The sequence below is a fragment of the Neopsephotus bourkii genome, unplaced genomic scaffold (assembly GCF_033783945.1).
Source record: "Neopsephotus bourkii isolate Nb327-2 ecotype Australia unplaced genomic scaffold, CSIRO-AGI_Nbou_v1 NB_31, whole genome shotgun sequence".
Lineage (NCBI taxonomy): Eukaryota > Metazoa > Chordata > Aves > Psittaciformes > Psittacidae > Neopsephotus > Neopsephotus bourkii.
Window position 1 is genome coordinate 574,024 of NW_026900548.1, and position 20,531 is coordinate 594,554.

Sequence of the window (20,531 nt, forward strand, 5' to 3'; positions counted from 1 at the left end):
GAATGGTGCAAATGCTGCAAGGGTGGGAAGTGTCCAGGGAAGACAGATGTATTGTTTTGATGGTCAGGTGAGGTCCCATGCAATGACTGCATTCTTATATTGTGTTCTTTGTCACCGAGAGAGCAAGTATATGATTGTACCTTCTTACTAATTCAAGCTTTCATGTTGTAATCAGCCATGGTGAATTACATGTGACACTTTGAGGTACTGGTCGTCAAAATGCACAAATAAGATTAAAGCCTTTTTCCCCTTTATTGTGATAAGTATGCAGATATTTTATGGTACTTTAACAGTGTGAAGTACTCAATTGCTTTTACCACTGCGTAGGCTTCAAATTTTAACTTGCTTTTTAGGTTCCTCGGAGCTTTCAATGTTGCTTGCAACTGGTTGTCAAGATTTGATATCTTAAATATAGTTCCCAAACCAATTCTATGTTTGCACCTTTATGGCATAGCGAAGATGTGATTAGCTGAATATCTGTAGGTTGATCTGACATGGAATTCTGGTGTCAGTAATGCCACCAGATTTTTCTTTAGTCTTTCTATAGATTGAGGTATGCTTAGGTTATAATACTGTGGTTGACACTAGGCTACCTGGCTGGTTTCTCCCTACTAGGTGAGGTGGAACCAACCAGCTTGTTTCCTTGATTTGATATAGTTATTGGTTATAATGCTTCTCCTACAGCTTGAGTCCAGCCATGAGAAAGAGTTGAAAATCCACTTCAGCGGGGCCCTATAGCTCAATGGTTCTCAAAAGGGCAGCAAATGTGAGCTTTGACTGCATTGTTCATCTTCTCATCTCTCCAGCAGGGAGTACAGTGTGAAAGTTAATGTAACATAGGGAGGAAGAAGGACTTTGGTTCAAGTGGTTTAAGGAAGTGCTGCTTTTGAACTTGTTGAAACCCTGGAGAAGGTCACACTCAGCTCCCAGACCATCACACTTCTGATATGGCCAAATGACCAGTCGAAGGGCTGAGTGTAAATCTATTGAATCTCACAGGACAGGAACACTCTAGTAAATGCAGGGGAAGTGGGTAGAGCACATGAGCAATTTTGTAGGGATTACTCCAGTGCATTATATGTCATTTTGAACATGCAGACTGTTGCAGAAGTTTTCATTAGCTGCAAAGTTACAAGGTGAGTCTTATTAAAAGATCTATAAAGTTCAAGGAATCCAAACCAACCTTGAATAAAACCATATTCATCTGATAAAGATATCTAAAACACGGACTATAAAGCAGAGGGTTAAAATACTTTGTTCTATCTTAATAGAAGAATATAAACCTAGGACATGTTATGTTTAAATTGTGTAGCACTTTGTCTTTTGTTCTCTATGAAGAAAACTCACTCCAACAAGTCTTAAGTATATGGACACTGAATTCTGCAACCCTAAATATTTCCAGTAGTACATATTAAAAGAAGGGAAGAAGAGAATGAATTAAAATAACTTTGTATTTCTGAAACAGCTTTTTTTTTAACATTTCTGTTACATTTTGCACATCAGTAATACAGGAAAGAAATTTGAGTGAATGACAGGAGCAACACAAGTAGTTTGTTATATAAATGGACAGTACAGAGCAACAACAGTAATATAGATTGATATAGATGTAGATGTAGGTATAGAGATATAGATGTAGATATATAAATATATTTATTTCCAGTGCAACCTTTTATTTCTGTTACAAATTCATTTACTCAGAGTGAAATGCAACTTTCAGAACTATGAACTTCCAGTGTTTCAGATTGGAGGGACTTTAAAGTCTAGCTCTCAGTGGGGAATTGAAAGATTTTCTTGTGGTGTCAGAAAATAACTTTGTGAAAGATGCTGAGTGGATTTTTGGGGTTTGTTTTTATAGGGAATTGTGATATTACAATTGATCTCATCATAGTTTTAAAAGCTTGTGGTTCTTTAGCATCTTTCCCTTTCCCGAGTACCTGAACTTCAAGTCTTTGTGAATTTGTAGTTTATTTTATAAATTACTGTACATATCATTGTGAATTTGTTTTATACACAATCATTTATAATAGTTTTTATATAAATCAAATAATTATGATCTGGCTTTAATTAATGTCCAGATGTTAAGTGCGATGAAGGTAGACCTAAATTTGGTGAGTCAGTAGTACTCATTCTTCTAAGGTAATGCTCTGCTAAAGTATATGGATAAAATGATCTTTATTAGGACACGTATCTGCTGTCTGAGACAGAAAACACAGTGGCTTTGAAAGGGGTGGGTCCTGTATAGGTTGGATGTAGCCTTCTCTACTGTTTTCTTCTGGTTGGGCTGCTAAAACACCAAGCTGCTTCTCCTTGTGTTGCTGCCTGTGAATGGGTGAGGCACACCAAGGAGAGCTGTAGTTTTGAGGATGGACAGATGGATCTAGCAGCAAATGCTGCCGCCTTATCCTCCTTGCCCTGCAACAAGCCCTCAGTGCTCACTAGCTCTTTATTTTCCTTTTAGTTGTCCATCTCCAGTTTCACAACGAGCTGAAGCTCTTGTTCTTGGATCAGTTCAGCTGTGTCTGTTCTCCTGAAAAATCCTGGCTCTGCTAATAGGAATGATAGAAGATGACTGCATTATTCTACAGTTTTATATGTGGATAAAACGTAGCAGGCATTTGGCTGTTTAAGGGTTTTAAGTGTATATTTGTATCTCTAAAGACTACTTTATCTTGGGATTTTGAAGTGAAATTCAGCAAGCTTATGTTTATTACAGACAAGGGTTTTCCATATTCAGCAGTAATACATTTTAAAAGCTAAGTTCTGTGTTTCTGTTACATAGTAAAAACTTGTTATCTAGTCTAGAAGGAGGAGAAGTGGTAATGCATGCTTCACATTTACTGAAGATGTTTTCTACCCTCAGAAAACACATGACATACAGTAACATGGTGTTAACAGAAGGATTTTGAAAGGATATTTGTTTGGGTTAAGCTTCTAGTTGACCTCTTAAATAGCTGGAGAGTCTTTACTCCTTTAAAATTAGGGAACCCAAAAAAACCACTTACTAAATGTACTTACACTCTAAAAATCAAGATCAGGTTTGTCTTTTTACACTGTAACACATTTACTTTGATATTTTAAAGCTCGATAGGGATATTTCATTTCTTAGGTGGCAGACTTGCTTGGCATGGATCCATGCTTTTTGATGTTCTCTGATCAACACCTTCTAAACAGTTTACCCTTGTAATGTTATGTGTTAGGAGCTGGTGGCATGCTCCTTGGTTTATTTTGCTTATATTTTGTCACTGGTAGTATGGTATCCCAACTGTACCATTTGAACTAGTATTCCTGGGAAAAATGTTGAAAATTTATCTTTCCTTTAGGGAGGTTATCCGTGGTTATTTCGAATCTCGTAGTTCTTCATGAGCAGAAGTATTTGCTGAAACACTAGTAATTTAAACCTTGAAGTTGCTAAGCACCATTATTTTCATTCAAGATGACTTGAGAGAAATTAGATACAGGTTCTGCAGGGTCAGCAGTCTGAAGAAGTTGAAAACAGTCTGAAGACACCTGGCACATCTGCCTAAAAGCAAAATGAATACTCCTGAATACTGCTTTCTACATGCTGCGTCTTTGAGAATCTGATTCCTTTTTTATTTAGAGCATCACATTTTGTGCTTTTAATCTTTCAGAGACCCATATCATACAATTGCTGCAATCAATCCAGAGAAATTAAATATATTCCAAACAGTGAGAGAGATAACAGGTAACACACTTCTGATTTCCTACAATCTGAATTTCTCACTTTGCTTCTGTGGTTGTCATTTGTTGGGTTTTCTGAAAAACACAAGATCTGTGAATACAGAATGCCCATTATGTTTGGGGTCTTGGTCTTCTGATGTTTGTGTACCCCAAACATAATGGGCATTCTGTATTCATGGATCTTGTGTTTGTTAAGTGGGCCAGGGGTCTTGGTCCCATGCTAACAAAGTGAGGCAAGTGTTGCAAGAGGGGCATCTGGTGAGGAAAATGGTGCTGAAATGTGGGAAAGTATTGTCTTCACCTAAAAGCATTTGAAATATGCCTTGGAAAACAAAAAAAGCCAATCTGCTTTTGCAGCTACTTCTCTTGGTCTAGCAGAAGATGCTGCCACAAATTTGAAATGAGTTCTCTCCCATGTGCTTCATGGGAGCTCTCAAAAATTTAGTATTTCAGCAAAGCAAGGGGGTTAAAAATGCAAGTAAACTCTCAATTTCTCCCTAATGAATGTCAAAGATAACCTGACAACTGGATATGTGTGATTTCCCATTCGTAAACACACTAATTGACAGGCTCAGTTCTACTACTTAAGTCATAATTACTCCTATCCTTAAAGATGTACTGCATTTCTGTCCAGTACTGAATCAAAATCATGGGGAACTGAAGTATATTGAGGTCTGTGTAGCACAAAATCGCTAGTCCCACATACTTGTGCAGAGAATGCTCTCTGGTGATGAAGAGTCCTCACACACACATAGAAGTGAATGCAAAGTCTTTGTTTTAGGAAAGCCTTGTCATCTTTTAATGAATCATGACGGATCTCTCAACTGCTGTCCAAAGTGTCTAGCACATTTTAAAACTGAATGTTCTTAATTCAGGCAAATCTTAATTCTTTTCTGCTGCTGCTGTTCAGAAAAGGCTGGGAGGCATTGCAAGATTCCAGCCTGTGTTTGGGTTCACCCTCACTGTGGCTGTTGAAAGTGGATGTAATGCTGCTGTGATGAGACCTCATTTGCTTTCTTGGAGGAGAGTAGCCTAATGAATTCGAAGACATTAGTCTGCAGCATTCATATTACCTGTTTATTTCTTTTTCTCAAACCAGCACTGTCTTTCGTTTATAGGCTAAACCTGTCCTAACTCATGTATGCAATAGAGCAGTGTTTATGGCTGAAATCCCTGACATGCATGTTCTTGCCTTTTTCTCCTTCAGGGTATTTGAACATCCAGTCATGGCCTGAGAATATGACAGATTTCAGGGTGTTTTCTAACTTGGTTACTATTGGTGGAAGAGCCCTCTATAGGTAAGGTACCTACTGTGTTGATGATATTGGGTTTTATTAGTATTCAATAATTCTTTGTGCAGCAGCACAGAATGCAAGATCCTTTGGGAAGGGCATCATAAACTGATACATTTTTCTCTGTAACTGAGGTATTCATGAACAGTATCTTTGCTAATCAGTTGTTTATAATGGATAATACATATTGTAGTAATGATTTAAAAGTGAATAAATAACATCTTGGTTCATTGCTGTAGCTATTAACACATTGTCTGGAAAGTACATTTCATGGTTTAAAATACCTTGTGAATGTGAAACAACTTAGAAGACATTAATAGGAGAGATTAACCGCATTCTTGGTAAGTTCAAGTGGCTGTGATTGAAAGTGCAGGTTCACATGCCCGCAGAACAATGTGGTCCTAAGAAGTGGTAAAAGATCAATACATCTGAATACTGAGATCCTGAGGTGCCTGACATGTGGGGTGTACGTTAGCTCTGTAGAGCCATTTTTATCAGGAATGTTTCCATATGAAAGCTCTTACGGAAGAATTGGTTTGAAGAGAAAATACGTGGTGAGGAATAATGGGGGAAGCACAAGAAGGTACCTGAATGATATATACAGCAACCCCTCATTCCCCATTGTGTGAATGTAGGAAAGCAGTCATGGGATTCTGCTGACATCTTTAACAGCAAGCCAAGCAGAATGGGAATAGCAATGAAACCTGGAGGTTGAGTTACAGCCCAGCATTCTGTTTCAAAGCAGCAATTTTTATTTGGAACAGCTGGAAAACAATTATCATCATTAAAATACAATAACTTAAAGGATGCCCAGAAACTGGATATTGTCTTCACTAATCTTCAGTCATAAAAAATGTGCAGTCATTTCCATGTTACACAGACAATCATTTACTGTTCCTTTGATGAAGAAAGGCGATAACCACATATTACAACAAAAGAAAAATGAAATGTAGAAAGTGGGCTGGAAAAATTTCCTTGAAAATAACAATTTCTTCCTGTATTACTATGAATGATATTAATTTGATGCCTGACAGAAGATGTTAATACATTTTGCATGACTTTGTCAGTTTCTCCTTAGCATATAAACTATCATAGCATTAATTCTGTTGGGGGGGGCGAAATCAGGATCTTATTCAGTTTCCTCAACAGCAAAATTGAGGAAACTGAAAAAGATTTTGATTTATCTCAAAAATATGTTAATGGCTGAATTGGAAGGAGTTGAATATTTGTTACTCCAAAATAGAAGGTTTTTGACCAAATTTCGGTTTTTCCAGAAAGGTCATCTTGACAGTAGTAACTAATTCTAGTGTAAAATTCCCAACCAGTTCCACCTTCTGGAGCTAATTCCTGTTCTCTCTTTGTTTTCATCACAGTGGTCTTTCCTTACTCATCCTAAAGCAACAAGGCATTACCTCTCTGCAGTTTCAGTCCTTGAAGCAGATCAGTGCTGGCAACATCTACATAACAGACAACAGCAATTTGTGCTATTACCACACTGTCAACTGGTCCAGCCTCTTCAGCACACCCAGTCAAAAGACAGTGATTCACCGAAACAAAAAAGCAGAGAACTGCAGTAAGTGCTGGAACTCAGCAAATCTTGTCTGTGATGGGCTCAGCTGGGGGGGAAATGGTAGGGCTACTGAGAAGATGCAGTGTGGTGAGAGCTGGCTGATGACTCTTTGAGCTCCACGGACATTAGTGGGGCTGTGATCATCTCAGGATTCGGCCCAGGCTGTCTCTGAGCAGATTTATAGGCAAATGAAATGTTTTAAGGTCTGAACAAATAAAAGGGAGGAAAGAGAGAGAGCTGTTTCCTTACCATTATGTGAAATTTACCAGTCAGAGATCCACTTTCACAAATAGGAATTCTGAAGGCCATAAATGTGGAGCAGCTGTAGTGTTCATGAAAGGCACTGATTTTGCAGATTGGAAAACTACAGCCCTTTCCTTATGGAGATAGATTAGCACCTTTTGCTTCCTTTACACTGCCTTACAAAAGTGGCCCTGTCTTAATCCAGAAAGGTTACTTTTGAGACTGTTTCTGATCACTGAGTTCCTCCTTTCTGTATTTGACTTGTCTGATAAAGATTACTTTTAATTGGGCCTAACTGTCTTTCAGGAATGCTGATGTGCCAGAACCTGGACTGAGGTCATAGTACTGAAAAGCAAATGTGGCAGATGAAACAGTTTGGTTATACAGAAATCAGGCAGCAAATAGAATTAATAGTCATATTGTAACAGCAGTACAGCTGATTTTAAGTGCCTGTTAAACTGCTAAGAAGAGAGGAGATTCATTAAATTGCATTTAATGAACTGCATTCATTTAAGTGGTATTTCTGGGGTTTGTGCTTTGACCAGCCAGAAATGTTTGCTTTGGGTTAGTTTTGTTTGTTTTTTTTTGTTTTTTTTTTTTTTTTTCTCCAGGCTGTGGTTCTACTTTTAACTTACTCTTTTAGTTCTTTTTCTTGGCTTTCTTGTTTTGCTTTTTTTCTTTTCTTCCTTTATTTTTTTCTTCCCTCCCTTTGAAGTGGTATTCTGCTCTGCTCTGGGAGAGTTTATGGCTGTGCCCATCATTGCAGTGTGAGTGTACCTTCCAGTTTTAGGTGAAATATAAGCTATACAGTTATCACTGCTGCTCAGTTATTGTTCTAATCTCTTCTGCCATGCCGGAGCTACATGAAGGGGAAAGACCTTTACAATAGGTCTCTCTGGGTTTTATTGTTCTGGGGGTTTTATTGTCATGATTAGTATTTAACTGTGAGACAGTATTTAACTGTGAGACAGTATTTAACTGTGAGACAGAAGGATGTGACAGAAGATTCCTTGGTAGAAGATTCTGTATATGTTTGCCAAAGGTGTCCTTGTCATAGGTTGTGAAACTATGGAGTAGTCCCTTACATTTGGTAGAACATTTTGTCTGAAGGCAGTAGAGAAGGCAGAGAGCTGCAGTGTCTGCTGCCACTTCTGTGGTGAGGAAGTGCAAAGGGTTGAACAGCTTCATGCCCTGATGTCCTTACTACTGTAAACCCAGCCAAGAGGTGACAAAGGCATGAGTAAATGAATCCAGGTGATTTGTCCTTTGAGACTAGCATAGCTTTCTCTTGTCATGCAGAGGTGACTGAACGTCAGCAAATCAAATATGATTATCATGTGCTGATAATGGCATGTGGGAATGAAGCGTTGATGAAGAGTCCAAGAAAAGTCCCGAATAATTAAATGAGTTAACCAGTTGCAGGACCAAAGAAGGCTGCAAAGTCTCTGTTGTCAACACCCAGCTTCATCTGGTTCTGAACTAGCCCCAGTTTCTCAACATCTGTGAGCTTTGTATCACCTTAATGGCTACTTTTCTCTTGTTTTTCATTTGTTCTGTCTCAAGGCTTTTTCTTCGCTTTGAGTTCTGAGCATGAATCTTACTTGAACATTAGATAAGATCAGCCTTGCAAGGAGTCAGTATGCAGTTTCTGGCATCATCAGCTCCTTTGAAACTTGGAGGAAAGATCCTGACTTCCCATGAACAATTAGTGCCTTCAATCTTGAAAGCTAGAGCGTTTGCGGATGACTTGCAGTCTTTCTGCCCCCACATAGAAACTAAAATATGGTATATTATTTGGCAAATAGAGGTGTTGCCAAGAAAGAGAATTAAATCTGCCCAGGGACAGTGGATTGCTAGCTGCTTTCCTCTGCAGTGGGTTGGAGTTTAATAGGATCAAGGTGTGAGGAGGAAGCTAGTTCTGTCCTAGCAGTCTAGTAACAAGTGTATTTTTTATGTCATGACAGGAAGAATTAGCCCTTTGAGATTTCATGTAAGGAATTTCTTGGGCTGACAGAACAGAATCTGTCTGAAAAAGTGCAAGGTCTAGATGACTGCAAGAGTCTGTGGTTATATTCCAAGATCCTTGTGGTCCCATCTTGCTGGGAGATACATGAACCTGTGGACCTTACAGAGGTTTCCTCTCTACCATATCAAAACTTGCTGGCTCTGAGAGAAAATCTTGCTCTTGGTGCTCTTTGATGTTTTCTAACAGCACGTCAGCTATAGCTGTATGATAATGATCATCATTTGATGGAAAAACAACCAGCTCACTGCAGTTCCTAAAGATTTAGTATAAAAATAAAATAGGCAGAAATAAAGTTGAACATAGGACTCATGGCTCATACAGTAAAGCTGCCACTTTGCTTCAAACTGTCTCCAACTTACAGTATGGTAGAAGACAATGGAAAACTACTTAGTAGGGAGCTTCATAATGTGCTTTTTCCTTTGTGGAATAGTGTCCTATTTGTTTCATTGGTTTTGAGAGCTTGGGGACATAGCTGAACACGGTAGTTGGGAAGATACTCCCATATTAGTTGTCAGGACTCCTTTGTCAATGACCTCTTTGCCCTTTCCTGTGATCACAAGTTTGAGTCCCTTTGAAGCAGCCACAACTGCTGAAACATGGGCTTCCAGGGCAATTGGAAACTTGGATGTGCTGTCACATCATCATATTGCACTGCATGTCTTGTCCCTATGGACAAAGGGGAAATGAAAAGTTTGACTTTTAAGTTATGGAAGGTTTGTTAGAATAGATTCATTATTTTTCCAGGAAGGAAAAAAACTCTTAAAGATATCTCATGAAATTTAACACCAAGGGGATCTTCCTGAGGAAAACAGATCTCATTCATTTCATTTTAAAGAAGTCACAATGTAAGCTGCAGTACCAAGGGACTAGCTTTAAAAATGGACTCTAACCTGTGTTTGTTAAAGGACTGTATGTAATGAACGTAGGCTAGTGGCCAGGTCACTCCCATCAGAAGACAGTGGTTTAAGACACTTGACTTCTTGAATCCTCATGGAGAACAGTGGCTTTCTCTCTCTATGCACATCTCTGTGAATGGATTAATGCTTTGGAGCCTTTTGAGAGCCAGCATTAGATGAGAAGAGTGATCCTGCTGCTTCAACTCTGCCAGCCAGCCAGTGCCTCTCTGGGGTTAAATGGGTTCTGCTGCAGGTTAGATGTCTTAACTAAAATGCTCCCAGTTACGTGGAGGAAGGGTGAACTGTTCCTTGGGGCTGGATGCATTTGTCCAGCATCCTCTGAAACATCTTTGATTTTCAGAAAAGACCAACAAACAGGGATTTGGGAGGTTTTTTCTTAAATCTTCCAGCACCTGCTCTAGTGGAAGGTGTCCCTGACTGTGGCAGGGGTTTGGAACTGGATGAGTTTTAAGGTCCGTTCCAACCCAGACCAGTCTGTAATTCTGTGATCTTCAAACTGATAAACCATAGAATCACAGAATGGTTTGGGTTGGAAAGGACCTAAAGATCATCCAGTTCCGATCCACCTGCCATGGGCAGTCAAGTGGAAATCGATTGGAGTGTGTCTAAAATGCAGTGCACGAAGCTCTCCTTTAATGAAGATTTTTGTCTACTACTATAAACTGTAATGTAGTTAAATGTTACTAATATTACTGATGCAGAAGAATGACTATGGAGTTATTTGCTACATCATATGCGCTGTAGGTAGATTTTACCGTTGCTCTGTACTGAAGGGAAGAATCTGCCTTTTTTTCCCAGCATGTGTTATTTTTATGGAACAGTCAGAGGTGACTCATGTTCAATATGAGTGCACACAAAAGAAATGTAGCAAAAAAATCATCTTCTTTTATACCAAGTTATTTAAGTAATACCTTTCAGCTTTAGTGACATCTGCAGTGTACAGGGAAACCTTTCTAGGCAAAGGTTGCTATAAATGTGATTGTTATGAATTTTGTCACTTTAACCTCCAATTAACAACTTGTATGAATGATTCCGTTCCTTACCTGGCATGATGCTAACTGAAGTCTGCAAAGCTTTTTCCTAGAGTTCCCAGAGCTTTGGAACAGGCCCATAAGTCTGTAGGCAAATGACAGTAATTCTTCCTTTTTTATATAGCAGATTTTCTTGTGTTCTGTCTAGGTTAGGAAAAACATGGAACCTTTCTGCTTCTAACCTGTGTGACCCCATTAATAAAGAATAAACACTTGCTCTAAAACTCCCAATGGGAATGAGTTCCTGTCAAAAGCATTATTGTGCGTTTGTTCCACATATGGCCCTGCTATGCTGAAGCTTCAGAACATTCTCAACCCATGAAAATGCCAAATAATGTGTTCAAAATTGAAACATTTCTTCAGCCATCCCTATAATTAAAGAGGAGGAAGACAGACAAGCGTAATGGGTGTTTATCAGTTGTCAAAAAAACCCACTCGCTTCTTGCCAAGTTTGCTTTATAAAAACATTTCTATGAGTTAGAAATAAGCAGAAGGAAATAGTGTGGGGGGAGTGGTTTAATTGCTTTTTTCATAGACTACAGGTGCTGCGTTGGCCAGATTTCAGTAAGGTAATCCTGAATTTCTGTACTGAAAAGCTCTCTATTTGCATAAGGTTACTCAGTGTATTTTCTGAGCTATCTTGTAATAGCATCACTTGCTATTTGAACGGATATTTCGCGGCAATATTGTGTGTCTGCGTGTGTAAATGAATTCTGATCCCAGAGTACTCCTGACAGCTAAGAACAGCGAAAAGAAAGGAAATCACTAGTAAGAAAAGTGCAGGTTCAAGTTACAAAAAAGGTGAGCAAGCAAATAGAAAACTGCCTTTCAATGGCAAGAGTGTGTAAAACAAAATCAGAGGGATTGCTAATACTTTTAAGACTGAAACTGAGATCTCAAAAAAAGCAATCTCCAAAGCAGGGTGGGTTTATTTATTGCGTGCCATGTACTTGAAGTGAGTCACTGACTACTAGAAAAGAAAGCAATTCATAGAAAAGCTTGCTTAAACGGAACTGTGGTAGCTTTGGGGGTTGTTTTGGGGTTGGTTTTTTTGTTTGTTTTTTTTGTTTTTTTTTGCTGGTTTTCATTTGCTGAGTGTCTGTTAATCCCAACTTGTCCCTGTGGGAGGCAGCATGAGGCAGGATTCATGGATTTTTCTGGTAAGTCAAGGTCACCATGTGATTAGGTGAGATCAAGGGAGATTGGAAGATTCTCAAGGAGCCCTCAAGTGTGCTCTATATCCTAAGGCATAGCTGGGGTTCCCCTAAAATAATCAGCTGTATCACCCAGAACTTCTTCCTGGCTCCTTCTATAGGTAATGTACATGAAAGAGGCCAAACCAGCCTTTAATACCAAGTCAGCGTGCCTCCTGAACTGTACTGCACAGAGCCAGCAGTAGACTGAGATGCACATGAGATGTCTAAAAGTACATGCATAAAGGAACTGCGTGAGCTACACATGTAGCATTTGGTAATGCAAAGCTTTTGCCTGGTTCCTTTGATTTCTGTGAAGTTCAGTCAGTGGCAGCACAGTGGAACTACTGACGTCTATTAATTCTTCTAAAAACGTTATTTAAAAGGAGGTTAGGACAATAATGAAAAGCTGGTTTTTTGGTCTCTGCGCATACTGACTTTGTATAGTGTGGCTCCTTTGACTGCGGTAGAATGACTGCTCATGTACAACAGAGCTCAGGAGAAGAGAAGGAGACAGCTCTGTGAAATGGCATGCTAAATAGTGCAGATTTCTCTTGCTGCGCTGGAATCTGTGATAATTAACACACTTAAAAGGAAATTAAATGATCACCTGGAGTTACTCCTACATTTAATTATGTCATGTTTGGCTACACCTGATTTGAGCTTTGAGGCAAAAGAAGAATCAAAAAGATACTTCCGAACACCACCTGGATGCTGTCATTAAGAAAACGAGTGTGATATATATATATGTATTCAAGCATTCCGGCCTCGATAAAACATGAGTGTGCAGACTTTTCATGTCCAAGGTTATTTGTGGTATAGTATTGAATAGGATAGTGCTCCTCTACCTGCCGAATTACACAGGTTGTGTGGCAGAGCCATGTACAACTAGAAGTCATGCTGGCAAACGTCTGGTTCTTGGATCACGTGTCTGCAAGGACTGGAGGACATGAAATTTTTGATTGGCTTCTGTGCTGCTTGTATAGGTGAAATAGCCTTTTTTGGCACTGAACTCTGGAACTGTTCTAGGCAGAAAACCGAACAAGTAGGTGAGGTTCTGTCATGTTCAGTTTCAGTAAAGCAGAATGTCCTGTTGCAAGAAGAAAGGAAACATGGAAGTTTCACTCTTCTCGCCTAGTCACTTCATGGGCTAGGAGAGAGGAACCATGCATACAAGTGCTGCATGTTTTTTTCTAAGTGCTTTGTAATAAACTCAGTGGCCAGAAAGCAGGGTGACAGGGGTAGGACAGCTTATGTGTATGAAAGGAAAGCACTCTGCCAGTGTGACATGAACTTCCTGCATGTCAGCAGGCAAAAGGAGTTTCAGGAATTGCCTTGTTGGAAGTAGAAGAGGACATACAGACTAAGCATGCTATATAGATGAGAAAGATGGGGCTTATGCTGGATGATGAAAAGCGGTTAAGGAATGAGGTGCTGTATGAAGCAGCATGCTCTCCTGAGCAGTAAGCTACTCTGACAGACATTCAGTGGTTCAAGTGTGAGACATTGTACACATCACAGCACAGAATAACCAATTTTCAAACATGCGGTGAAGAGTCGAAAGCATCTTTCTGCTGGCTCTTGTGATTTAGAAGGGCTTGGTGCTTCTCAGGTAATAAAACAGTGTGTGCTCTTTAATTGTTCAGGTGCATGTGTTTGTTCCCAGCTTGACGTCTTTGTTGCTGGAGCATTGGTGGGGGTGGTAGAATTCTATCAGCAAACCTACTATTAATTTCTCATTTGAAACTTCCCTCAAGCTGTCTCCAAAAGCAAACAAATGTTTATGTATTTGCCATATCTGATATTTCAGATCTTTGCTGGTTTTCATCTACTCAAGTCTAGTATGTAATCCATCTGCATAAAACATTCCATTGTGCAAGAGTGAACTCGGATGAAGAGATCTACAGTTTCATGTGCAAGGGATTGGCTGACAGTGCACAACTAGGCTTCGCTCAGATGCTGGGGAGATTTACCTGTGTTTCCTTTTGCTCTTTGGTCATTTTCTCCATCTGTCGCAGTCAGCTAGATCTTTATGTAGGGGAGAATTGATGTAAAATACAGAATTAGTTACACTGTTTGAAATAACCTTTCCCTTTCCCCCTTTGTTCATGATTTATTTGGGGGATTATAATAGAGGTTGTATGGTACTTCAGGTACTTTTGCAATAAACAATTAAAAATCACTGATAATGGTGACTTTCTTTTGGCTTTCTCCCCAGCATCCGTAAGTGTTATTTTAGGGAGTCCTTCAATTCAGAGGTAGTGGTTTATGTTTTAGGTTCATAGCCCTTCAGTGGATTTGGACAATTGATTTTTCAAATCCTTTAGATTTTTGGCATTTATCATGTGTCAGGGAATTCTGCAGCTTGATCTATACTTTCTGTGATGAAAACTCTCAGTTTTGAACTCTGTCAGGTTCCTGTTGTTTTGAATGCCCCTGAGGGACTTGGAAGAAGCAATGAGCAGTTGTTTCATGCTTACATATGTTCCTGTTATTCACAATTTTATAAACCTCTATCATGTTCTTTTCTCACCCATACCTAAGGCTACTTATTTGTTTATTCCCGGTATAGAGGCTCATCCTTGCAGCCCTCTCTTAAACCTTTTTCTCATTCTACTAAATCCTTTCTGAAAGGGAACAGACCAGAAGTGATAGAATTCAAACTGTGAGTGCACACTGTGTTTCTGTAGTGGTATCATGACAGTTTTGTGCTTTTTCTACTCTGTTTCTGGGAAATCTGAACATTCCATGTACTTCTCTGAGTATGGCAGAGTGCTGAATGCAATGGTTTCCTTTGGATCTCAGAGGACTGTGTAAGTTAATGACAGTATCCTCTCTCTCTGCAGCTGCTGATGGAATGGTGTGTAATGAATTATGCTCAAGTGATGGCTGTTGGGGGCCAGGCCCAGACCAGTGTCTCTCCTGCAAGCGCTTCATCAGAGGCAGGACCTGCATAGACTCCTGTAACCTGTATGATGGGTAAGATACTTCCCTTGCATGTTGCCTTCAAGTTGCTGATTACATTGTTCAGGCCTTCAGTGAGTAAGTTATTTGGGTTTAAAATTAATCAATATCTGGCTCCATTGCCAGTAGTACTGATTTTGAGTGAAATATATTATGGGATGAGTTTTAAAGATTTCCAAATCTGAACTTGTGTGGAAGGTTTTACTTAGTATTCTGCTAAAACTTCCATGCAGCATCAAGTTTGTTGCACCTTTTGCATTGCTGATGATGTGAAAACTTTGCTTTAGGTGAAGACTTACACAAAAAAGCCCCCACCTTTTAGCCATACTTGAATAGACAGTCCTGTTCCAAAACACATGCACTTACGTTCTTTCAGATCAGTTAAATCTAGGCGTTTGATAGAGAAATTCTCTAAATAAGGACCCCAGAGTAGAAACACTCACTCTCTTTTCATAATGCACTGTGTATGTGTACACACAACTATAAAGCCAACATGAGTTCTCCCCTCCTTTCCCTCTGCTGCTCATGGCATGTGCACCATCTTTTCTGGAGGATGAGTGGGGGAATTCCTACATATGGTAAAGCCAGTATGTCGGAATGAGGAATTGGCCTCATGACAGACAAAATAGAGCTGAACTGCTTATATTAGCTGCACCAGCAGAAATTCATAATTAGGCTGTGGAGGGGAGCAGGTGGAATTTCAATCCCTGTCTAACAGCATAGTGAGGTCCCAGCACCTCTTCTAAAGTCAAGATAAAAAACCTAAATGATATTAATTATCTTTTTCAACTCAAACTGTTATTTGAAAATAAGGTCACTGTATGGTTTTGTTCTTTTTATTTTCCTGCATTGGATGCCACCTTGTGTAACTGTTAAGGAAAGAGTATAAAATGAACTGCCATTGCACATCAAAAACTTCCTAAGCAATTTGATCTGGAGAATGCACGCAAAAAAAAGCCAGGGAAGGTTGTGCTCACTTGCAGTAGTCAAGTGGGGTTTTCCCTAGCTGTACTGTTGCAATAGAACCTAATGGCTGTAAAGGAGCATCCATAACCTAAGAAGCCTTCACCCTTTACCTGGATATCCAATTACTGGAGCCCATTGTGAGTGTGCAGCACAACTTTAACTGGTCAATACAAATATTTTAACTGGTTAATGCAATGAGATGGGATCCATCTACAAAGCTTTGGTGTGTCCAGTCTGAGCTAGGTGCATAGATTCTGTCTGTGGTTAGTGGGAGAAAAAACGACCTGCTCACATGTTAATTTATCTCAGCCTAGAAGAGGGATGTATTATGTTGAGAGGGTGCTGGAGGGTTTTTTGCGAGTTGTAACTGGCAGCTAAAATGAGATACCTGGTGTTTGAAGGAAGAAATCCCACCTACTATCACTACTTTCCCACCCCTTGTAAGTGGTTAATAAAAAGATAATAGTTTCTAATGGAGCAAAAGGATTTGTTTTGAGGTTTTATAGATTCAGACCTCAGTCTGGAATTGTTGAATAAGTTACAAGCCTTTTAGAGAATGAGCTTTAAAAAGAGAGCATTCGTAGAAATCTAAATAAATAAAGCACAGCACTGTGGATCAGTGCTCTTTCTAATCCTTTCCTGCCTGATAGTGGTGTCCAACATGTAACAGGTGGCTTCCTGAACCTGAGCAGGAGTGACAATTCTATAGATAAAAATCCAGAAATGAGTTACTTTGTCCTATTAATGGTGTCCTTATTTCTTAAGAGGGCAAAACCCTACTATAGTTTTATACTGGCAAACAATATGCCTTCTGCTTCACCTGACTGTGAGTGAGGTTTTCAGCTGGTGCAAAGCAACATAATGTCATTAACAGAAGTGATCTCAGTTGTGCAGTCTGCTCACCTGCACGCAGCTGAAGTGATTTCCACTTGCTGAAGAGCAGCCATTTTGTCTCAGTTTCCATCCCAGTTTCAGTCTTGCCTCTGTTCTCTCCTGACTCGCCTGCAAAATATTTTCCTAGGGAATTTCGGGAATTTGCAAATGGTTCTGTCTGTGTGGAGTGTGATCCCCAGTGCGAAAAGATGGAAGAAAACATGATCACATGCTACGGGCCGGTAAGAACAAACCTTGATGTGTTACGGGCTGGCTAGTTAAAGAGTGCTGAAGCACAGGCATTTTCTGCTCACAGACTTTAAAACAGCTATTGAAAATTAATGTTAACAAAAGCAGAAAATATGCAATCTCTGCATGTAGGGAAAGAATTCTGCTCATGTTAAATTGGTGCTGGGAATAAACTTGCTTGGATCAGCCCCCTTTAGAAAATGTTTAAAAAGTTTTCCTTTTCTTTCCTGAGTTGTTTTAATGCCTTAGTGGTACAGACACACTTTGTTTTTAGATGAGAGCTAGCATGCAGCTGTGATTTGAGTGCCCTGTTTATACTCAGCTCTGTCCTGTTCTACTGCAGCTCTGCACTTTCCGTTTCCTTTTTTTTTTTATTTCTCTGTGAAAAAAGTATGGAATTTTGTCTCAATTTCTGAGTCAAGTTGAACAGTATGTTTGGGGTTTTGTTTGTTTCAAACTTAGGTTAGCCTTTTTGGTTGTTCAATAGGTAATGTTTTTCATGCATCCTAAATGAACCATACAGATTATTCAGGGCTTGTTTGCCATCCAGAGGGACCTGAACATGCTTGAGAGGTGGCCAGTGCCAACCTCGTGAAGTTCAACAAAGCCAAGTGTAAGGTCCTACACCTGGGTCAGGGGAATCCCAGGCACAGCTACAGCCTGGGCAGAGAAGAGATTCAGAGCAGCCCTGAGGAGATGGACTTGAGGGTGCTGGTCAATGAGAAACTGAGCATGAGCCGGCTTCAGTGTGCACACTCGCAGCCCAGAAAGCCAACCATATCCTGGGTTGCATCAAAAGGAGCGTGACCAGCAGGTCAAAGGAGGTGATCCTGCCCCTCTACTCTGCTCTCATGAGACTCACTTGGAGTATTGTGTGCAGTTCTGGTGTCCTCAACATAAAAAGGACATGGATCTGTTGGAACAAGGCCAGAGGAGGGCCATGAGGATGAGCAGGGGCTGGAGCATCTCCCGTATGAAGACAGGCTGAGAAAGTTGGGGCTGTTCAGCGTGGAGAAGAGAAGGCTGCGTGGAGACCTCAGAGCAGCCTTCCAGTATCTGAAGGGGGCTGTAAGGATGGTGGGGGAGGGACTCTTCATCAGGACTGTAGTGATAGGACAAGGGGTGATGGGTTCACATTTACACCAGGGAAGCTCAGGTTGCATATAAGGCAGAAGTTCTTCCCTGTGAAGGTAATGAGGCACTGGAACAGGTTGCCCAACAAAGTGGTAAATGGTCCATCCCTGGCAGTGTTCAAGGCCGGGTTGGACAGGGCCTTGGGTGACATGGTTTAGCGGGAGGTGTCCCTGTCCATAGCAGAGGGCTTGGAACTAGATGATCTTTAAGGTAATCCTTTCCAACTCTAGCTATTCTATGATTCTGTAAATAAGTGCTATTAACAGTTGTTGCTGGGTGTGCCGCCAGTCGAGGACTTGCAAATTGTAGTGCAGGGGGAAGAGAAAGAGTAACTTGAATGCACTCCATTTCTTCCTTCCAATCTCCAGGGGCCTGACCACTGCACAAAGTGTTTCCATTTTAAGGATGGTCCAAATTGTGTGGAAAAATGTCCTGATGGATTACAGGGGGCCAACAGCTTCATTTTCAAATATGCTGATGAGGATCGTGAGTGCCATCCGTGTCATCCGAACTGCACCCAAGGGTAAGTACCAGTTCTGTCAAGTGAGCCATCCTATTTACTGCTTATAGCACATGATTGTTTACATACGGTTTGAATGGGTAAAGCACTTGTTCCACTCCTGAAAACAGTGTGTGCAGCAGTGGTGTGACCTTTGATTTTCAGGGGTCTCATGACTTTCGGGTTCTAGTCATGCATGTCCAGCAGCTTATCAGGAAAAAAGCTTAAACCCCTTCTGAAAACCACAGAGAACAGCTTTTCACAGCAGTGCTCTTAGCTCTCCTTCTACCTACCACAGGTTTGTAGCAAATGCTGCCAGTGACACTTCAGTGTAGGCCTGTAAAATGCCTTTATTTTTGGTATTCACTTGTTGGCAGAATTTTCATCTCTGCTCCTTGCTTTTGGTGAGCTAACCTGGCAGCACTACTGTGAGATGAAAGTGTTAATGCTCTTTCTGTCATATGGGGACTGATGCAAAGGGTTTGTCTGAAACCAGGCTTTGTACAGGAGTCCGGTTCTGAACATCAACTTCTCAACTGCCTAAAATCACTTGTTACATTTGGAAATATACAGCCTATTTATCTGAGCCAAAATTAAGGATCTATGCCACAAAATATAGTAGTCACATGCAAACCTATTGTTTTGTATGGGCCACACAAGTTAAATGCTGGGGTTTTTTTGATGAGATGGTTGGTGGTGTCTGTCCAGCATATGGAACAAAGGAAGGGAAAGGCAGCCAGGGGAAAAAAAAGAGCAAACTTCAGACAGTGAAATGATCTTCAACAAGAGGCTCTTATTGTTTAGCAGCTAAAATTAAACCAGTAAATTATTCAATGTAATCTTGATGTCAACAGCTGTTGCCATTCAAAATGAGACCTTTTTCTGGTTTTGCAAATCTAATTACAATAGAGCCATTAGGGAAATGAAAGTGAGATCGCAAAGACACAGCCAGGATCTGTTACAGATTTGTCTCCCTCTCAGACCCTTTAAATCAGTTATGCAATAAGAAAAATGCTGCTACTGTGGAAGAGGAGAGTAAAAAGAAACAATATGAAAAGATGAGCTCACTTCAGGAGCTCTGGTCCTGGCTTTCATAAGTGATGTAAGTTCCAATTCTGATCAAGTCTGACAAGCCCAGCAGTGTATGACAGATTTACAGTCCACCCTAGTTAAAAAGTGCCTTGCAGCTCTGCTGGCATCTCAGAAGACAAGGATGCAATACTACTTCTCATTCCCTTGTCTTTTCTAGGTGGGTCTAAGTGTTACTAATTTTTGTGTCACAACTGTTTCTCCTAGTCCAGAAAGAGAGCAGAATGTTTTCCATGCCTTTCCACGTCTTCATAGGCATCAGTAGTTTGCAAGTGTTACTTGTTTTTATCTCCCTGGATAGAACATGATTAAGAAGGAGGACTTTTATGTCTTGTGATGAAAATCTGATGTTCAAGTTCATAAACAAACAGGAAAAGCATTAGGCAGTTGTAGCAGGTATTTATTGGCAACCCTTGGTGACAAAGTGTTCCTTTGTTATCATTTAAGCCTTGAACTTGCAGTTATCCCTTCTTATTTTCTGCAGCTGGTAAGGTAAAAGAATGTCTCTTTTAGCATTGTATGTCAATCCCCGGAGAACTGATAAGCTGCCACTAGTGAAAGGGCCAGAGGTTTCACACCCAGGTTACATAGGAAAAGGTGTGGTTATCTCCTAGGTTAGGAGCTATCCCTTTGCCATGAGTAAAATACTATTCCTTATGGAAATCCTCATGCTCTTATTAAAGGGTTATTGCATCCATTCTTAGGCATTTAGTTATCCCTCATAAAAACAATACACCACCACCCCCCAAGTCTGGGTGCACTTGGATTTTTTTCTAGTGTTCCTAA

The 20,531-nt window shown here is 40.2% G+C and overlaps 1 protein-coding gene across 7 annotated transcripts in view; it reads left to right on the forward strand.

Moving 5' to 3' along the window:
* Window positions 1–20,531, forward strand: part of ERBB4 (erb-b2 receptor tyrosine kinase 4) — a 609,586-nt gene that overhangs the window by 442,868 nt on the left and 146,187 nt on the right. For all 7 annotated transcript variants that reach the window (XM_061344620.1, XM_061344647.1, XM_061344630.1 and 4 more), the window contains exons 10-15: window positions 3,630–3,703; window positions 4,907–4,997; window positions 6,365–6,564; window positions 14,818–14,950; window positions 16,923–17,016; window positions 18,526–18,680. In XM_061344620.1, coding sequence (XP_061200604.1) covers window positions 3,630–3,703; window positions 4,907–4,997; window positions 6,365–6,564; window positions 14,818–14,950; window positions 16,923–17,016; window positions 18,526–18,680 — 747 coding nt within the window. The remainder of the gene's footprint in view (window positions 1–3,629; window positions 3,704–4,906; window positions 4,998–6,364; window positions 6,565–14,817; window positions 14,951–16,922; window positions 17,017–18,525; window positions 18,681–20,531) is intronic.